Source organism: Rattus norvegicus, chromosome 18, assembly GCF_021556685.1.
Source record: "Rattus norvegicus strain SHRSP/BbbUtx chromosome 18, alternate assembly SHRSP_T2T, whole genome shotgun sequence".
NCBI lineage: Eukaryota > Metazoa > Chordata > Mammalia > Rodentia > Muridae > Rattus > Rattus norvegicus.
The window spans coordinates 48,334,509-48,352,184 of record NC_141551.1 but is presented as its reverse complement, the minus strand read 5'-3'; the positions used below and the strand labels follow the sequence as shown (position 1 = coordinate 48,352,184).

Sequence of the window (17,676 nt, the reverse complement as noted above, 5' to 3'; positions counted from 1 at the left end):
ACTAAAGAATGTGTCCTGGTTGGGTAGTTTTCATTTCTGAGGAAGAGTTTTCTCTCCATTCTATGAGCATCAGCAAACTACTGGGAGAGTGACATCTGTCCCAGCCCTGTGCCAAAAATATTTTCTTTGAAGTAGCATTGGATACCTTGAATCTATGCAAAATATTTGACATTAGCTCTTGGCTTTGTATGTATAAGTCTTAAGGTGGCTAATTCATAGGTAATAAAAAGCAGTCTAATTTTCGATCGCTTCATGTCTTTTTAAGGAGTCCTCTTATGTTGGTGCTAGGATTGGGTCTTCAAGAAAGAGTGTCACCGGCTTAGAGAGGGTGTTGTTGGAGGTAGCCATATTCTGGACCAAGCTACCCTAGGCAGTCCAAAACTTGCAAATGGATGCTTCATTGGTATTTTAGACCAGTAATAATACACATTCCTTTGGTACTGTAAAAACTCAGTCAACTTATCCTCTTGAAAGACAAAAAGGAAAGATTAATCTGTTTCCTCTAAGTCATCTTCTGGAGTTGAGATGCTGAGAAGGTTGTTCAAAGCAATAAGGTTAAGGGCCACTGAAAAGAAATTCAAGACTCTGCTATCACCCTGTGACCAATTTAGAAAACTTAACTAGCCATCAGAACCCTGGTACAGAACTGAATTTCATTCTTTAAGATGCTGCACTTACTGGTTCTACTTTTCTTTTAGCAATAAAAACATTAAAAAAAATTCTTAGAAACTAGGTTGTGATTTCAGAATCCTGGAGCTAATATCACACCACATCTGCTGACAGGGGCGTCAGTAACAGGGAGCTGTTGACATCTTCACTCAAAGTCTAGGTGTCCCTACACTATTTTAAGAAGCCACTTGCTGTTCTAGCAAGTTCTTCGGTCAAGATCTGAAGTCAACATTCATAGGTGAACTTCTGCACTCCGCTCCCATAGGTAAATGCTGCAGGCACCAGAGTTACTTCTGTCCTGTTCGTTTACACATCTCATCCTAGCCTTAATTCCTCTGAGGAACCTTGATTTCAGGCAGAAAGGCATCCTTGATTTGTCTGTGGAGTAGATGAGGCTGGTGCTATCTGTGTGCAAGTGATGAATAAAATGATAATAAAAGTTTATTCTCTCCAATGTGAAAAGGAAACAACAAACTGGACTTCCTGGATTTTAATGGAAACCCATATTAAACTAAAACCGAAATAAAGTATATATTAAGATATGGGGTAGTGAGATGAGGTCTGGATGTTAACTCAATACTGAGACTATACATAGTTTGGATTTTCCAACTATTTAGCATTGAATTCAAACCTTTTCACTATACAAGGCCAGCGAATCTGCTAGCTTAATAACCGAGTCTTTAGAAGGACTGTCCCCTAAGTGCAGTGGGAAAGTGTTATGGTTGTCTCAGACAAGCGAGTGGCCCTCTAACCTCATTTTGTGCTCTGAGTCTTCGTAATACTATTCAACTGAAATGCCCAGCTTTCTTCCTTTCCTTGTAAAAAGGCAGGGTGAAACATTTCTGGCAGGAAAGATCTGCTGTGACATTAATTATCTCGTTCCCAGTTGCCCTAGGAGTCTGGAAGGCATTTTTCCTTTCTGCTTCCAGGGAGTTTGCCAAATCTTTGTGCTCCTTTGTCTCAGGCACAAAAGCGTAAGTTTTCAGGGACCAAGGAGACACATCCGACCTAAGACAGGCAGAGGAAAGGGGTGAGAATAGCTGAGACGAACAAAAGCAGGATAGTACCAATGTTTGGAAGGACAATGAGGTTTCTCCATGTCACGCTCCCATCTCTAACCCTGGCACTGAACAGCACTGAACAGGAACCTCTGTCGTGGGAAGGAGTCCTGACTGCATTTAGACCATCTGCCATCAGCTGCTCACTGGTGACTATAAGGAATCCGAGGTATTCTTCCTTCAATGCACCGAACTGACGAGACCCCTGACGATAGCCTGCTAACATGACTAAGATTTGTTTTCCACCCAGACCGGATAAGACACAGGCAGACTGACTCTGATCTAGGGAAGGTCAAAAAGAGAAACATTTTCTGGAAGTTATGTATTCTGAACTAAAATCTGTATGTATAGTACACACATTCTTTGGAGGATTCTGGAGGAATGCTGAATACTGCGTCGTGACTTTTAAATTTCTAAGATGTTTTAAAAACCAACGCTTTGCTTTTAAAATGGGTTTTGAGGTTTAATGCTTCTCAAATAAACTAGTCAAGAGGAACTGACTACATCATTTCCGGTCACTCCGCCCACTTCCTGCCAGGTCGGGAAACACACTAAACCTCAGGAGGGTTTTGCCCAAGTAGAAATCCTAGTCACTCACTGGTGACAGGGTCTTCTTTCTTATATGAGCACAGACTATGTATTTGGACTTGTGAACATTTTGTGAAAGACTCTTATTTTATCTGTGGACCTTCATCAGAACGACTTCTGGACCGGAAGTGGTTCACAGTACTAAGCAGGAAAGCTTCCGGCGGCAGAGGCATGCTTCTGAGAGGCATGCTCCTCTTGTGATGGGCAGATATGTTTATCAGTAGTGCAGAAACAAAGCCCCAGCTCACACTTGAAATTCTGATTTCTGAAGGGCAGCTGACCTCTTCTACCCACGACTGAACTTAATTTCTATACTTACTTGGCACTAAGCTCCCTTAGAATGCAAACTGAAGGCCAAAGTCGACTAAGGAACATAGTGAGTTTGTGAACAGAGTAGACTTTCCCAACTGATGAAGCCTCTCCATTGGGTACCGGCTACCTTCCTAGGATGGGACCCATGTCTCTTTGGGAGAGGATTCTTCTCCCTTGGTGCTATATCCTATATCCCCTGATTACAAACATTTCGGTCGCGTCATTTCAAAGCTCATGCAACTCTAAGCAAAGGCATGGCAGTGCCGCACAGTGCACTCTACGCCACATACCGTGCATAATCACGCAGATGCTCTTCGACCAGCGCATTAGAGGGAAGATGAATGCAGCTGCTGTACATCGCCTAGAGAAGTGCAATTAAGAATTATCTGACAACATGCAACAAGCTTATCACATGCACAGGTCCTGGTTAATCCAAGCCATGCAGGAGATATTAGAGAAAAGGTGTATGGGGAACTGTGGAGATGATTTTAGTGTTACTGCTCATCAAGAGACTCTCTGAAGTTACTTGGGAATAAGTAGGTTTTAATTTTTAAAGCAAAAAGTCTGGTGTCTTAGCTGGAGTATGCTTTTCTCTAGATAAAACAAATTCGTGGTAAAGTCGTTTATAATAAGGGAGATGGTAGATAATTTAAAAATTGGTGATGGGGCTGTTGAAGAGATATTACGTAAAACTTGATTCGGTACCACAGCAAGAAATCTAGACAGCTCTTAAGACTGTTGTACTAGGAATCCCAACAAGGAGTAGAAGATGAGCTTCCGACGCTCTACTGGGTGGTTTAGTAAATGGGAGAGTGAATGATCCAAGGCATTCCTTCCACAGAGAGATTTGCACTTTGGCTGCTACACTGTTTTTGATGGCATGTCAAGCGCAGAGCATGCAGAAATCGCTGCCTAAAACGATGTTCCTATCTCTTATTCTTAGAGGCGGGTTTCCAAGAAGTGCCGCTATAAATGACTTCACAATGCATTCTGCCTTCTCCTGTCCACTGGCAAGCCCTTCAGTCTCTCCAGTATCTAGTCAACACTTAGAGATGTGTGTGCTAACAGGCTATGTGGCAGTCCCTGGGGGATATTCATTTCAAAGGTTATTTGAGTTAGGTCGTTTAGAAGAAATGGGGTTTCTGTTTATATGCTTTTAAAGTGGGCTTTTGTACCCAGTCCACAAGGAGAACAGACTCTTCCCGAGACAGAATCAGTGCCAATGGCGGACTGATTTAATGCTGACGGGTGGTTTCATCTTGTATAAATGCCTCTTGGCTTACAACTTGTAATGCCCAAAGCACAAGAAACTGGGGTCAGACCTAATCTGCGATTTCTTTACTCACTTCTCTCTGTATTCTCCAAAGGAAGTGCAGGGGCATTCATCTTAAACTGGCATGTGTCATTAAAATATATATGAATTTTTGAATCTTGGGGTGACCTTCCTCCAAGATGGCACAGTCAGTAACAATAACACAATCAATTAAAAGTAATACAAGCATAAATACATCTCCAAACAGCACTCACTGCCTTATTCTTTCCTTTGCTAGCAGGGCTCACAGGGTTTCCCTTGGCATCTGCTGTCTTCCTTCCAAGTGACGTCAAGGGTAGTGTGCAGGTCTTCAGCTGGCTGGCTGGCTGGTAGTTATTATTGTTGTTCTGATTACCACTTAAACTCTCCATGATGGATCGGAAGGTTCCAAAAGGCCTTTTCATTTGTTCTCCTGACTCACTAGTCCTCTGGGGGGCCCTGCCCCTCTCTTTGTCTTTTTCTCCATTTAGTTCAAGGCTAGTTTGCTCCATTTGCACAACAGGCTCCTCAAAGGTCACTCTCAGTTTTGAGTTTTGGGATGTCCGGCGCTTGGATGATGGAGACTTGAGGGCACTCTTGGGGCTTGTAGCAACTTTCTGGGCAGTGGCACTGTCAGGACTGCACTGAGTGGCTTCTGTAGAAGGTTGGGTTGGAGGAGTCATTCCCAGGCTCGGGCAATGGGAGTCCAAATCTGGTTCACTGCTCTCTGAAGTGGGAGATGGGCTGTGCCCATCCAGGGATTTGGAGGCCTTCATACCAAAAGGAAACCTGCGTCCTGATGCCACAGAGTGTTTCTTTATCATCAGGTGTAAGCTTTCTGCACTGTCCATATTCTCCACACTTTCCACAATGGGCTGTGGTCTAGGTCTGTCCACTCTTTTCACAGGAGTATTTTTGGGGTCCTCAGAGTTGTTTGAATCCGTGTCAGATTCACTCAAAGATCTCTGCATCAGCTGCCGCAGTCTAGCTAGCTTCAGTTCCCTCTTCTCTAGAGGTATTTTTTTCGAATTCCTAGAGGATACCTGAGCATCCTGGAATTCCAATGACAGCTTTTCCTGGGTGCAGACATTCTCTGATATTTCTTTCCCCAATAACTGACGTAGGATTTTATCAGAGTCTTCGTCTTTTCCTTTGGTCCTAGCCCTGCTGGATAAGTTTCCAAGGACTTGTATTCCCTCCTGGGTTCCCAGTTTGCTTTTGCCTGTAGACTCGTCATCTGCATCTAGAATTTTCCACTGGGACTTTCTAGAAGCTGGTGAGGAGGGTGAACTGGAAGGAAGATAAAGAAAATATAAGATGGTTTCTTACTGCACTAGATGCATCCATAAGACCTTGCACGACCTTTCATACAATTATTGATTTATGGAAAACAAGATTAGATTACATAATGTTTTCTTCTGAACAATTAACAAAGACTCCAATCTATCAGCTGTAGCCAGAGCATGACAGAATTGGTCTGTTTTATTTTCTACGAACCACGTTTGTATGAATTTCATTACTTCAATCTAATCACCCTATACATCCTTGTTCTCATTTCACAGGTCAATACAAGTGGCACAAAGAAACAGAAACTCTGGGCTGGAAACTGCCTCAGGTCCTATGATCCCAGACACAGACATTTCATTGTGATATCTTTTATGTTTGTAGGAATAAAGTATTTTCTTGAAAAGTGTTAAATGGAATAAACAGAATGCTAGAAGAACATTTAAAGATTTCATCACATACCCAACAATTCAAATAGCAATATGACTGGGGTTACCTGGGTGAAGATGGGAGGGACTTGCCCTCTGATTTCTGGGCTTCCAGAAGTTGTTGGAGTTGACTCTGCAGTGTGACGCGCTCCACTGTCTGCCTGTAGGAGACAACCAAGGAACACAGTGTGTGAGGCATGGCCGCTGGCAGACTAGAGGGAGAAGACTCTTCATGAAAACTCAGCAAATGGCATCCACTCAGAAGCCTTAAAAACGTTTAGTCTTCATCCTCATGGTTCAGTTTCCCAAGGAAGCAATCGAGTGTTGAAAAGGATGGTTATTGTTCACATTCGTGACAAACCATGAAGAAATTAATAGCTCATCAATACGAGTGAAGGAATTTCAATCATTTCTGCAATGGCAACTATTAAAGCACTGTTATTTGAATACTTATGGGCATATAAAAACTTGGCTAATAATTGTGTGTATATTATACTTTACTAGTCTTAAATGAAAAAGGAATACTATAAATACTATGTGTAATACATTCTAATGTGCGTGCGTGTGTGTGTGTGCGTGTGTGCATGTGTGTGTGTGTTCGTGTGTGTGTGTGTGTGTGTGTGTGTGTGTTCGTGTGCGTGTTTGTGTATATGTGTATGAATGTGCATATGGAGACCAGGACTTGCTGTTGCCATGTTTTACTCAATCACTCTTCATCTGAGTTTTTGAGACAGGTTTCTCACTGAACTGGGGCTCATGGTTCAGCTAGAGTGGCTGGCTAGCAGGCCTTAGGGCACCTCCTTGTCTCTGTCAATAATACCAGGATGATGGGTGCAAGCAGCTATGTCAGCTACTATTCTAAGAAAAGTTTCTCTCCCTTCCATCACCAGAACAAAGATTCAGAAGGATTTCAACATGTTGCTAATGATTTCTGAACTATTGTAGTTCTTTGTTTCTGAGGCACTGTCTCTCTGTGTAGCCCTAGATAGCTCACTATGTAGACCAGGCTGACCTACTGAGTTCTGCCTGTCTGCCTCCTTCTCGCTGGGATTAAAGGCAGGCACTTTGCTTAGAAATTTGAAAAGTGTTTGCAACAGTTTACTAATCATAAAATATAATTAAACACGACACAAAATAACTACTTTTACTTTGGGTAACAGAGTTTTGTACTCTCTTATGAAAAGGAAAATTTATGTGCAGTAAGAGTCCATTTCCTCTGGACATAAGAGTATGTGTAACAGAATGTGCTTGGAAGTTAAGAAAATAGGGTGAAAGTCACAGCTATAGGAAGAAAAATATATATTTAGAAAATATATATTAATTATTATAGAAAGTGGGACTAGTTAATTTGACTGACTCTGTTTTATTTATATATCTAGTTTTTGAGACAGGGTCTCATTCTGTAGCCTTGTATGGCCTAGGGCTTACCATTTAGACTGGCCTGGCCTTGAACTCATTACAGAGCACTCTCTGCGTCAGCCTTCCAAATTCTGGGATTAAAGCAAATTAACTCTTATTCTACAGAAATGAGACACATTTATTGAATGCAGGATACAGTTTTCCAAGAATGTTTATCTATGCCCAAATTCCCAGAAGACATAAATATGTTGTGTTATTAGCAAAAGAAATTGATATGGAGTATGGCTGATATAATATGAAGGTCTCACATGGAGGCTACTTTACCCTACTATATAAGCCTTTCACAGTGGGAAGGACTTGACCCTGCTGCTGATGTCAGATATAGAGAGGGGGATTATGGGCTGTAGGATGCAGCTGGGCTGACCCCATCTAGCAGATGAAGGATGGCAGGAACCCAGTCATCCAAATGCAGGAAACTGATTCTGCAGCAATCTGAAGGAGCAGGACCTACGTTTGCCCAACAGCCTGTTTTCTAGGATGGGTGCCTTGTAAACCCCTAGACCTTAGCATTACAACATCCCTACTGACCCCTAACCTACAAAAATATAAAGTAAATTTGTCTTTGGTTAAGCCAGTAATTTTGTGATAGTTTGTTATAAGCAACAGGAAACTAATATGGTTAGCATAAAAATAGTAACAGCTCTCAGGAGCTGGGGCATGAACTGAATGGAGGGGTTATAAGAACTACTATTGCTTCCACAGCTTAGTTATGAATTAAAAGAAGCCTGCCATTCTTGCATGGTATTGGCGCATACACTCAACAACTATGCCTGTATATTTCTACGTAGTCAGGTCCTGATAGTGTTTTTTACAAGTCCCAGTATCTTTGTTTTTCTTAGAAGTGGTCAGCATTCTTTATAACAATTCAACCCCCAAACCAAGTCAAGTCTGTAACCTCACTTCATCTCACCTATACTGCCAAACTCACTGATTCAAACTTAGTCATGGGGCTTGGCAGATGGCTCTGATGCTAAGTGCATTTGCTCCTTTTGTAGAGGACCTGGGTTTGATTTCTAGCCCACCCTGGGATACTTAGAACAACTTGTAATGCCAGCTTCGGGGGACCCAATGCCTCTTCTGGTCTCCATGGTGACCTGTATACACATGGTACAGATATATACTCAGCTCCATATATATATATATATATATATATATACCAAAAGTCAAGGTCAATGTTAAGCAACAGCACAAAAAACAAAACCCACAAAGTTTTCTAAAGCAGGACCCAGCACATTCTTAATGGACCAGATAGCCCATATTTTAGGCTTAGGAGTCATTTAGCTTTCAGAACAACTATTCAGCTCTGTCCTTGTAGCAAGACTTTAACCTTGCACAACACACAGATGAGTGTAAGTGTCTGTGTCCCAACCAAACTTCTTACAAAGATAGTTGGTTAGCAGGCTTGGCCCACTTTAGTTTTTGCTCACACTGGCTTAATATAAGACTAACCCCCCTCTCCCCAATGCATTTTACTTTGCTAGTTGGGATGCATTTCAAGTGTGTGTGTGTGTGTGTGTGTGTGTGTGTGTGTGTGTGTGTGTGTGTGTGTTATTTTAAGAGAGCTGGGAGAGATGGCTCTGTAGTTAAGAGCATTAACTGCTCTTCCAGAGGACCTGGGTTTGAATCATAAGTAGCTCATAAACACGTATGATTCCAGTTCCAGGGGATCCAGTGGTCTTTCCTTCAGGCATCAGGTGCACACATGGTGCACAGACATGTGCAGACAAAACACCCATACATAGGAAATAAAATAAAATGAAAAATTATAAAAAACAAACAAAACACAGACATTATTTAGAGGGAGAAACTACCCTGGGGACGTGAGCAAGCTAGTGGGGTGGTTAGCGGTGTGCACTCTAAAGCCATGCCCAGGTTCTGGGAAAGAAATACAGTGATGAGGCTAAGGCAGGTAGAAGAAGATTATATAATTCACTTTTAAAAGGTTTACTTGGTGCCTTTCAGTCATTATGACACCATTAAAAAATATCCCATTTGACATCAGTTGTGTTGACTGGAATCACCAGAACAATGGAGAACACCCCTATTCTCTAGATTTGAAAGAAGCTTCCAGAAAGAATCTATCAGCCTTAAACACAGAGAGAAAACTTTATTTTCATACCATGTCAATGTGCCAGGATTTCCCTAAGAATCTCACAAACTCGGTAGTTTAAACAACAGGAAATTAAAAAAAAAGTTTTTATTTTTATTTTATGTGTACATGTGAGTACTGCATATATGCTTTTGTGCCTTGCACCCTCAGAGGTCAAAAGGAGGTGTCAGATCCCTTGGCACTAGAGTTCTAGGTGGTTGTGAACTGCATGATGTAGGTGTTGGGAATAATCTTTTGCAAAAGCAACATGTGCTATTAACTACTAAACTATCTCTCCATCCCCAGACAAAAGCAAATTATCACCTCACAGTTTGGGAGGCATAAGTAGTCTGAGATTAAAGTTAACTGTGTTGGTTCATTCTGAGGACATGGTGGTGTCTATCCTGTCCCTTAGGGTCTACTTTTTACTGGCAAATGCTGGCTTCATTGTTGGTTGATATCCCCCCACGAGCACTGCCTTTGAGTTTACATGATGTGCCCTTTGTATATATGGCCCTCTCCATTTCTTATAGGAATACTTGAGACTGGTCACTCTCATGACCCTACTTGGACTCAAGATCTTCTGTGAATATCTTTTTCCAAATAAGGCTACACTGAAATATTAGGGCTTAGTGTCTTCCTGGCTGAGGAAGAATTCAGTTCTAAATACCTGGCCTTACTAAGAGGAACTTCAGAAGAGCTGAGGTTTGCCATTTCTAGATAATGGCTATAACCAGTTGGTAGCAGCATTTGAAAGGAAGAAAGAAGAGGAGGGGGAAGAAGGGGAGGAGGTGGGGAAGGAGGAAGAGGGGAGAGAAGAAGGAGGAAGAGGAGGGGAGAGAAGAAGGAGGAGGAGGAGGAGGAGCAAAAGGAGCAGAAGCAGCAGTAGCAGCAGAAGTAGCAGTAGTAGCATTCAAGGCTATCTGGTCCCAGAGCTCACTGTGGGCAAAGGTCAGGTGTTTTCCTACCTTGTAAGTTATTTCCCAACTGCCCTTGTCTGTTACTAATGTCCCACAACCTAAAAGACACATAGCCCCAAAGGTGTATTTGGGATTTCTCCATATACACTTCTGGGTTTTCTCACTTCACTGAAGTATATAATACATGAACAATCAGTGCCCACAGGAGCCCTTTACATATATGTCCCTGGGCTAATAATGTTTGCTCATAGCACTTGGATTCCAAGGCAACTGAATGACTGTTGTCTGTCAGGGTTTAGGGATTGCTTATCCCAGGATAACTAACAGAGAGAGTAGAGTGGTCAGGAATTTGACTTTGTAAAGTTCTTTAATAGAACAGCAGCGTAGCTATTCAACTTCTGAAAAAGAACTGGAGTTGGGTATAAACGCTGAGATTTAAAGAAGTCTATTTTTCTGGGTGTGAAACTTTAGGACAAATACTTTAATGGTTGATTTTAAAGTTCCTCTTCTTGGATATGTCCATTCGTTGTTGGAGGGAGTAGATGATGCTGTGACATTTTTGGAAAGGCATTGGGTAACATCTGCTTACATCCCCAACATTTTAGGATTGAACCCAGGGCCTTGGCATGTCAGGTAACTGCTCTACCACTGAGTTATTGTCCCAGCCGTTCTATTTATACTTTTAAAATGCATGTCTTCCACTCTATTCCCTATCCAGAATTTATTTTCAGGAATCTATGTAAGAACATAAAGACATATGTAAGAGTCTGTTCACCATGGAAAATAACTTAGTTATTAGCCTGCGAGCTGCCCAAGCCACGATACACTTCCCTGAAGTGACACGAATGTGGACATATGCTTCCTCTCTACAAAGAGTAATTCCCTTCTGGCAAACCTGCTCGGCACCTAGTGGTTTAATACTAATTTTTCCTCTTTAGAGCTGTTATGTTCAATGTGAACACAGGCTGTGAGCATCTAGGATCGAAGAAAAGATCAGAGGACCCAGACTCTGTTTATACCCAGAATGAAGGAAGCTCCAAAGCCCTTGCCTGAGATCTAAGCACAACAAATCCAAGTCAGACTCCAGGAATCAAGCGGCCACTTACTCCTTTAGCTGCTTGGTCAACTTTACCACTTGTGAGGCCAGTGACATACAGGTCTCTACCACCACGAGGTACCGGGAACATAGGGTGTGGCCGTGCCGCTCGGCACTCTGGGAGGGCTTTTCCCCAGCGTGGTTCTGCATCGTAACATTTGCTCCATACTCCACCAGGGTCTGCCAGAAAACAAAAACAAAACAAAACAAAACAAAACAAAACAAAACAAAACATGTGATTGTATTGGGACTTTCTTCTTATTAAGCAGATTTGTGTGCGCGTACGTTCATGTGCATGTGTGTTCATGTGTGTGCGAGCGTGTGTGTGTGTTTGTGGAGTCCAGAAGAGGGCATCAGATCCCTAGAGCTGGAGTTATTGGTCATTGTGAAGGTGTTGGAAACTGAACTTGGAACCCTTGGAAGAACAGCAAGTACTCTTAAAGGTTGAAGCCCCAGGACTTCCTTCCAAACACTGTTTTTTTGTTTTTGTTTTTGTTTTTTGTTTTTTTTTTTTTGGTTCGTTTTTTGGAGCTGGGGACTGAACCCAGGGCCTTGCGCTTCCTAGGTAAGCGCTCTACCACTGAGCTAAATCCCCAGCCCCCCAAACACTGTTTTTTAAAAAACTTTAACAGAATGCTGAGTAGAATTTTTCTCATTATTCCAAAGCCAACTAATTTTCAGAGACCATGGTGTTGGGTGGGAAACAGCAATTCAGAGAAAGGTGTTGCTAGTGATCTTCCTAGCTGACGTCAGAGGCCTCTCCCTTCAGAGCCAACAAAGACAGGACCACACTGATAGTACTACTTTCTTCCCCACCTGTAGCCTGTAGGGACAGATCTACCAAACCCCTCCTTTTAGGAGAGGAACAGTGCGTGTTTGTGGTATTTTGTCATTTTGATGGTTGGGGGGTCCAAAAGAAAGCATCCTTAAAGTCAGAGGCTCCTGTGGGATATGGAGTGGGTCTGTCTGTTCTTGTCCTTTTGGGTAACTGGTTTGGGGATGACATTTCCTTAGGTGTTGCTAGTACTACATGATGAGGAATAAAATAACTGAAAAGAAAGAGACGGTGCTGTGCAGGGGTCTCAACCGTAGGCTATGACTCCTTTGTAGGTCAAACAACCTTTCGCAGCGTTACCTTAAGACCATTGGTAAACACAGACATTTACGTTACAATTCAGTAGAAAATTGCAGTTATGAAGTAGCAATGAAAATAATTTCATGGTGTGTGTGTATGGGGGTCATCACAACATGAGGAACTGTATTAAAGAGTCACATCTTTAGGAAGGTTGAGAACCACTGTGTATAGAGGCCAAGAAGCTGCTTACTGGGGCAATGGCAAAGATACGGCTTGAGTAGACATTGAAGTAGAGAGCTTGGCGTGAACTTGACTCTTTCCCAAGGGAGAGGGTTCTCTAGCGTAGTGGGCAGTGATAGATGGAAGGAACTGTATGGACTAAAGGAGGCAAAGCAGGAGCCAGACCTCTCATGGCAAGTACCTGGAGGTTGCCATAGAATAGGACACTGAGTAGAATCAGAGGAAGAGGCCTTAGGAAGCCATAGTCTTTCCCAGCTGAATATGAGGACATGTGAATTTCTCTCTTAATGCCTTCTCTTTGTTTTTGACAATGCAGTTGGAATGGAGGAGGGTAGGATCCCACAAGGTGTGTTAAAAGCTAATCATGCTTCATGTGACTCTCTTACCCACACTCAAGTGTGGAGAAGAAGGACAATGTTTGAATCAGACCTAATATTGAGGTTTAAAACTGTTCTGGAGTAAAATTTAATAGCCAAAAGCAAGTGGAGAAGCTCTGGCATTTGGCCAAAGAATTGTGAACAGAGGAGAGGGATATTTCATAGGACATGGCTGAAAGCAATGACTTAAAAACAGGACAATGATTTCATACTAATATTGTAATGTCCTTAGAGTCTGCAAGGAGGCTGTCACAGGACTATAAATAACTTGCTGATCCTGATGTATTCTTTGATGACACAATGACACTGAGAACTCAGCTTATTTTGGTAGTAATGATTTCCTCCCCCCATAAAAACAGTTGTGTTGAATATCATAGGCTGCTAGATTCAGAGGTCATCAAAGAGCTTCATTTTCCTTTTAGATTATGATTGCTCACCATGAAAAGTCAGCTTTCCATAAAGCCACTTCCTCCCCCTCTGGCCTCTTTTCAAGGCGTCACAGAGACCCTGTCAGCAAGGAGCTCCAAGAGACTCAAGGTAAACACGCACTGTTACTCCTGCCCTTGACTCTGATCCCTGCAGTTTTGGTCCCCTTTTCACCCATAAGGACTCTTACTTGCTCTAGTCTCTCATCATCATTATTTTTTAATCTCACACACGGAGGATAGATCCCATCCAAGCTATCCAAGTTTCCATGGCGTCTAGTGCCAAAAACATCATCTGTGTGAAGTGGAATGATGGACGCCCTGGAAGGACTGATCACTTCTCTTCGTATATTAAAAAGGAAATGTCTGAAGTTTAAATAGAAGTAGTAACATGGCCTGGGTTTCTTTGGGCTTCAGCAGCTTATGAAATGTTGATTTCAAGATCCTTAAGCACTGTTTCATCAAATGAAGATGCATCTTTTTTTAAAAAAAAAATCTTTATTTGTCTTTCTTCTACAGAAAAGCACCACTGTCCTTTTGAACCATTTTGCATATATTGGTAAGTATTTTGACTTTCCATTCTACGCATGCCTACTCCTTATCACCCCTTTCCAAGTCGGTATCTTAAATTAGGAGACGCACAATTGCCAACGCCGATGTGAACACATCCAGGTATTCTGAATATTCCCTCTTAGGGTAGCTCTCCCAAGGCAGGCGTGTGAAAGCAGGTCTTCTAGAGAGATTTCAGGGATTCTCAGCTTTTTGCTTATATTAATCTTTTCACCATCACATCATGGTTTTGGTAAACATTTCTCTTGTGATTTTCTGAGCAGCTGGCTCTTGATGCCTATTGTTCTGTCTCTGGTGTAGACTTCTCTTCCTGTAGAGACCCTATGCCCACCCAATGCTCACCTTGTGACTTAGGGCAGTGGCCATGATTCGCTCTCTTCCCCTGTGGCTCTGCTTTGTAATCTCTAGCTATCACTGTGCCCTGAGAGCATGAGACCATTTGGAAGGCATGTTGGGCTAGAAGTCTGAGGCTACTTGAGGCTTTTCAGGGAAACCGAGGCCAATCAAGCCTCTGCCTGGTCTGATGAAGGCCCAGGTAATCAATTGCCTAACTCTGGGCCTTTTGAGTGCATTTGTGAAGCCCAGTCCTACCACAGAGCAAGGAAACTACAGGGCTCCTACTGTCCAGCTTATACCGCCTCTAGTCTATAATACAAAAACCGATTTAGTATTTTTCTAAAGAACAAAATTCTCCCCTTCCCACTATGGTTCCTTCCTCCCTTCCCTCCTCCTCACCCCTCATTTCCCTGTTTATTTCTCAAGATGCCCCTCCTGAATTTGAAACAGCAGGCTATGTACCTGTATGCATCCAAGGTAGCCATGTTGTGAGGCGACATGAACAGCACTGTTGCCTTCCTGATCTACTTCATCCAATGAGATGCCTTGTTCTTGCATGAACTGAAGAAGCCACAGAAGAATCTTTTCCTATAAACACAAGAGTACTGGGAATGAGTGGACTATTGGGCAGAGAAGTTGAATATAAAGACAGAAGGAAAGAGCATTTTTAGCTCATGAGCAGTATGTTACATCAAATATTGCTTATCGTTTTAAAAGAAGATTCCCATTTAGTATGCATTGAAAACCTATGGGTCTTGCTGAAATGAGAAAGAGGATCACATAGGGGATTTTGAAAACAGGAAGTCACCTTGGAAACCATCTTCTTACTTATGCTACTGAAGGGAAAAAAGATTCACAGAAAGTCTCTGTTATAGATCTAGACAGATCTGAAGTTGGAACCTGAAGCCAGGTCTTTTGATTCAAGTCTCTTAAGGCAATGCTTTCAATTCTGTTAAGCTGCCCATTGGCTTCAAGCTGATTATCACAGGTTTTAGACTACTCAGACAACTCTATTTACTCTTAAATTTACATTACAAATCCATGACTCCTGAGACCGAACATCCTGCAGTTCACAGACACACTAAGCTGTGGAGTACAAGATAACCTTGCTGAGATAAAGCAGGGACTCTTTGTCTTTGTTTCTGACCAAAGGTTCGTAGTATTTTAAAAGTACTATGATTTCTTTTTCGTCACACTAAATGCTCAGAGACCAAATCTTTCCAAAACAGAGCCCTAGAGCAAGCCGGGATGTTTCATCATAATCTGTTTGTAGGTCACCCACCGAATGACTTGTGGTATTTTCATGCCATGGCTTTTGGAGAAAGCAAGGAGATGGGGTTTCACTGTTTTAAAATAGAAGAATTAAATATAAAGTTTAAAGGAATGGGGAGGGTAAAAACAACAGCGTGAAGCTCGTGGGTAGAACGTGACATTTAAAAAAGATGATCATGCGTTTGAAGTAGCCTTGAACTTTTTTCTTCTTAACCTTTTAAAGGATTTTTGCCCCCCTCTAGTTATTTCAGACTGGTCATGAACTTTTTATACTTTTTTTTTGGATTAAATTTGCCTTCATTCCCTGAACATGCCAGCTAATCTGCTGAAGGAATGTTAGCTCTAAACAGCTGACGCCTTTCATGTTTTCCTCTCAGCTGGTGAACAGGGCCCTGCTTACTAAGGGATCTGAGATACAGAGGGCAGGCCGAATATTTGTGCCACACTCTGTCCAAAAGAGCAAGCTGGAGTGAGACCCTTCAAAAACAAAATGAGGAAAGTAGAAGTGATTCCTACAATGGAGCAAGGAGCAAGAATGCACCTGGGAGATCGGGATGAATACAGCTGTAAATGAACTTTGTAGGGTCAAAGGTAGTTCTCAAGGGTCCCCCAAATATGAGGTGAGGCTGAGCCTGGAGACTCAAGGCTGAGATTTAGAAATTGGAAAAGAAAATCCTGATGGGCTTAACTCTCTTCTTCAAAGGCCAGCTCACAGAAAATTGGAGCTGATGTTGGGACCAGAATAGGTAATGTTTTCATGTGCTTGAGGCAATAGAATGGCTGTCTTACTTTTCCTAGTTAACTAGGGGTAAAATATTGGATTTCTTTTACTTAGAAACAGGTTATTATGTTATGCAATCTTAGTACTTTAAAAACTTCAACAAGGGGACTAGAGAGGTTGCTTAGGGTGACCGTTGCTTTTTGAGACTCACGTTCAGTTGCCAGCCCTCATTTTCCCACAACTCTACCTCCAGGAGATCTGACACCCTCTTCTTGCTTCTCTGAGTATCATTTTAAAAGTTGTCAATGGATTGGGGTTTGCGAGGCAGAGGCAGGTAGACCTCTATGAGTTCATGGCCACCCTGGTCTACAAAGCAAGTTCCCTGACAGCCAGGGCTACATAGAAAGACCTTGTCACCAAAAACAAAACAAAAGTAAAGGCTCAAAAGCAACAACAAAAACAAAGTCTCAATGAATGGAAGTCTATCAGGTTTAACGATATTACCGACAGATGAGAAAGATAGTGTCACCAAACACAGAAAAAGACCTCTTCAATAGGTCATTTTCAAGCTTGGGGTGACTTGGTTTGTTCCAGGATCATAAACCATGGACTCTTAAAACTGAATATTAGAAGAGATTTTACGAAATCAGCCAACTCAACCTTGTTTTATAAATCAGAAAACCAGAAATGTCTTAGAGTTACTATTGCTGAGATAAAACACCATGACCAAAACCAAGTTGGGGACACTTCCACATCATAGTCCATCACTGAGGAAGTCAGGGTAGTAGCTTATGCTGAGGCCATGGAGAAGTGCTGATTACTGGCTTGCTCCCCATGGTTTGCTCAGCCAGCTTTCTTATAGAACCTAGAGCCATCAGCCCAGAGATGGCACCACCCACAATGGGCTGGGTCTTCCCCCATCAATCCCTAATTAAGAAAATGCTCTACAGCCAGATACTACTGAGGTATTTTCTCAGTTGACATTTCTTTTTCCCAGGTGACTTTAAGCTTGTGTCAAGTTGACATAAACTAACCAGGAGAGTGAGGGATTTTGTCTGATTTCTACTGGCTTCCTTTAGCAATTAAAGATCAAAAGAGTTTGAGGTATTTTGAAATGTCCTATTTGTAAAGTGTCTTGTCATGTAAATTTTTCAGATCCTATTGAATGTTCTCATGGAGCCCATTCTTCCTATACAGACATTAAAGTCACAGTGTTTCGACTTTTAGTAATGGGATTGTCTGTAATAGAACACTACTTTTTTTTTTTTTGAGTCTAAGAATTATTATAGATGTGGTAATGTGAAGAAAAAAAATCTAAGGCCCTTGTCAAGGGGCTAGGTAAGACAGGCAAGGCTAATAAGACAGGCAAGGGCTACGTGAGAAAAGAAAGTTGCCCCGACTCCTAAGTGTACTGAACCAGTACCAGATAAACAGTTACAATAGCCATGTATCTTTTATTGTAGTGGCTGTTGGAGACCTGACCTAAGACTCACATAAGCCATGTGG

The 17,676-nt window shown here is 42.1% G+C and overlaps 1 protein-coding gene across 13 annotated transcripts in view; it reads right to left on the bottom strand.

Annotated features, from left to right (window-relative positions):
• The window catches only part of Sncaip (synuclein, alpha interacting protein), a 137,752-nt gene that overhangs the window by 4,381 nt on the left and 115,695 nt on the right, over window positions 1–17,676 (bottom strand). For 7 of the 13 annotated variants that reach the window (NM_001437476.1, XM_087592728.1, NM_001437478.1 and 4 more), the window contains 4 exon segments: window positions 4,155–5,208; window positions 5,699–5,791; window positions 11,165–11,334; window positions 14,640–14,765. In NM_001437476.1, the coding sequence (NP_001424405.1) occupies window positions 4,155–5,208; window positions 5,699–5,791; window positions 11,165–11,334; window positions 14,640–14,765 (1,443 nt within the window). 13 annotated transcript variants of the gene reach the window in all.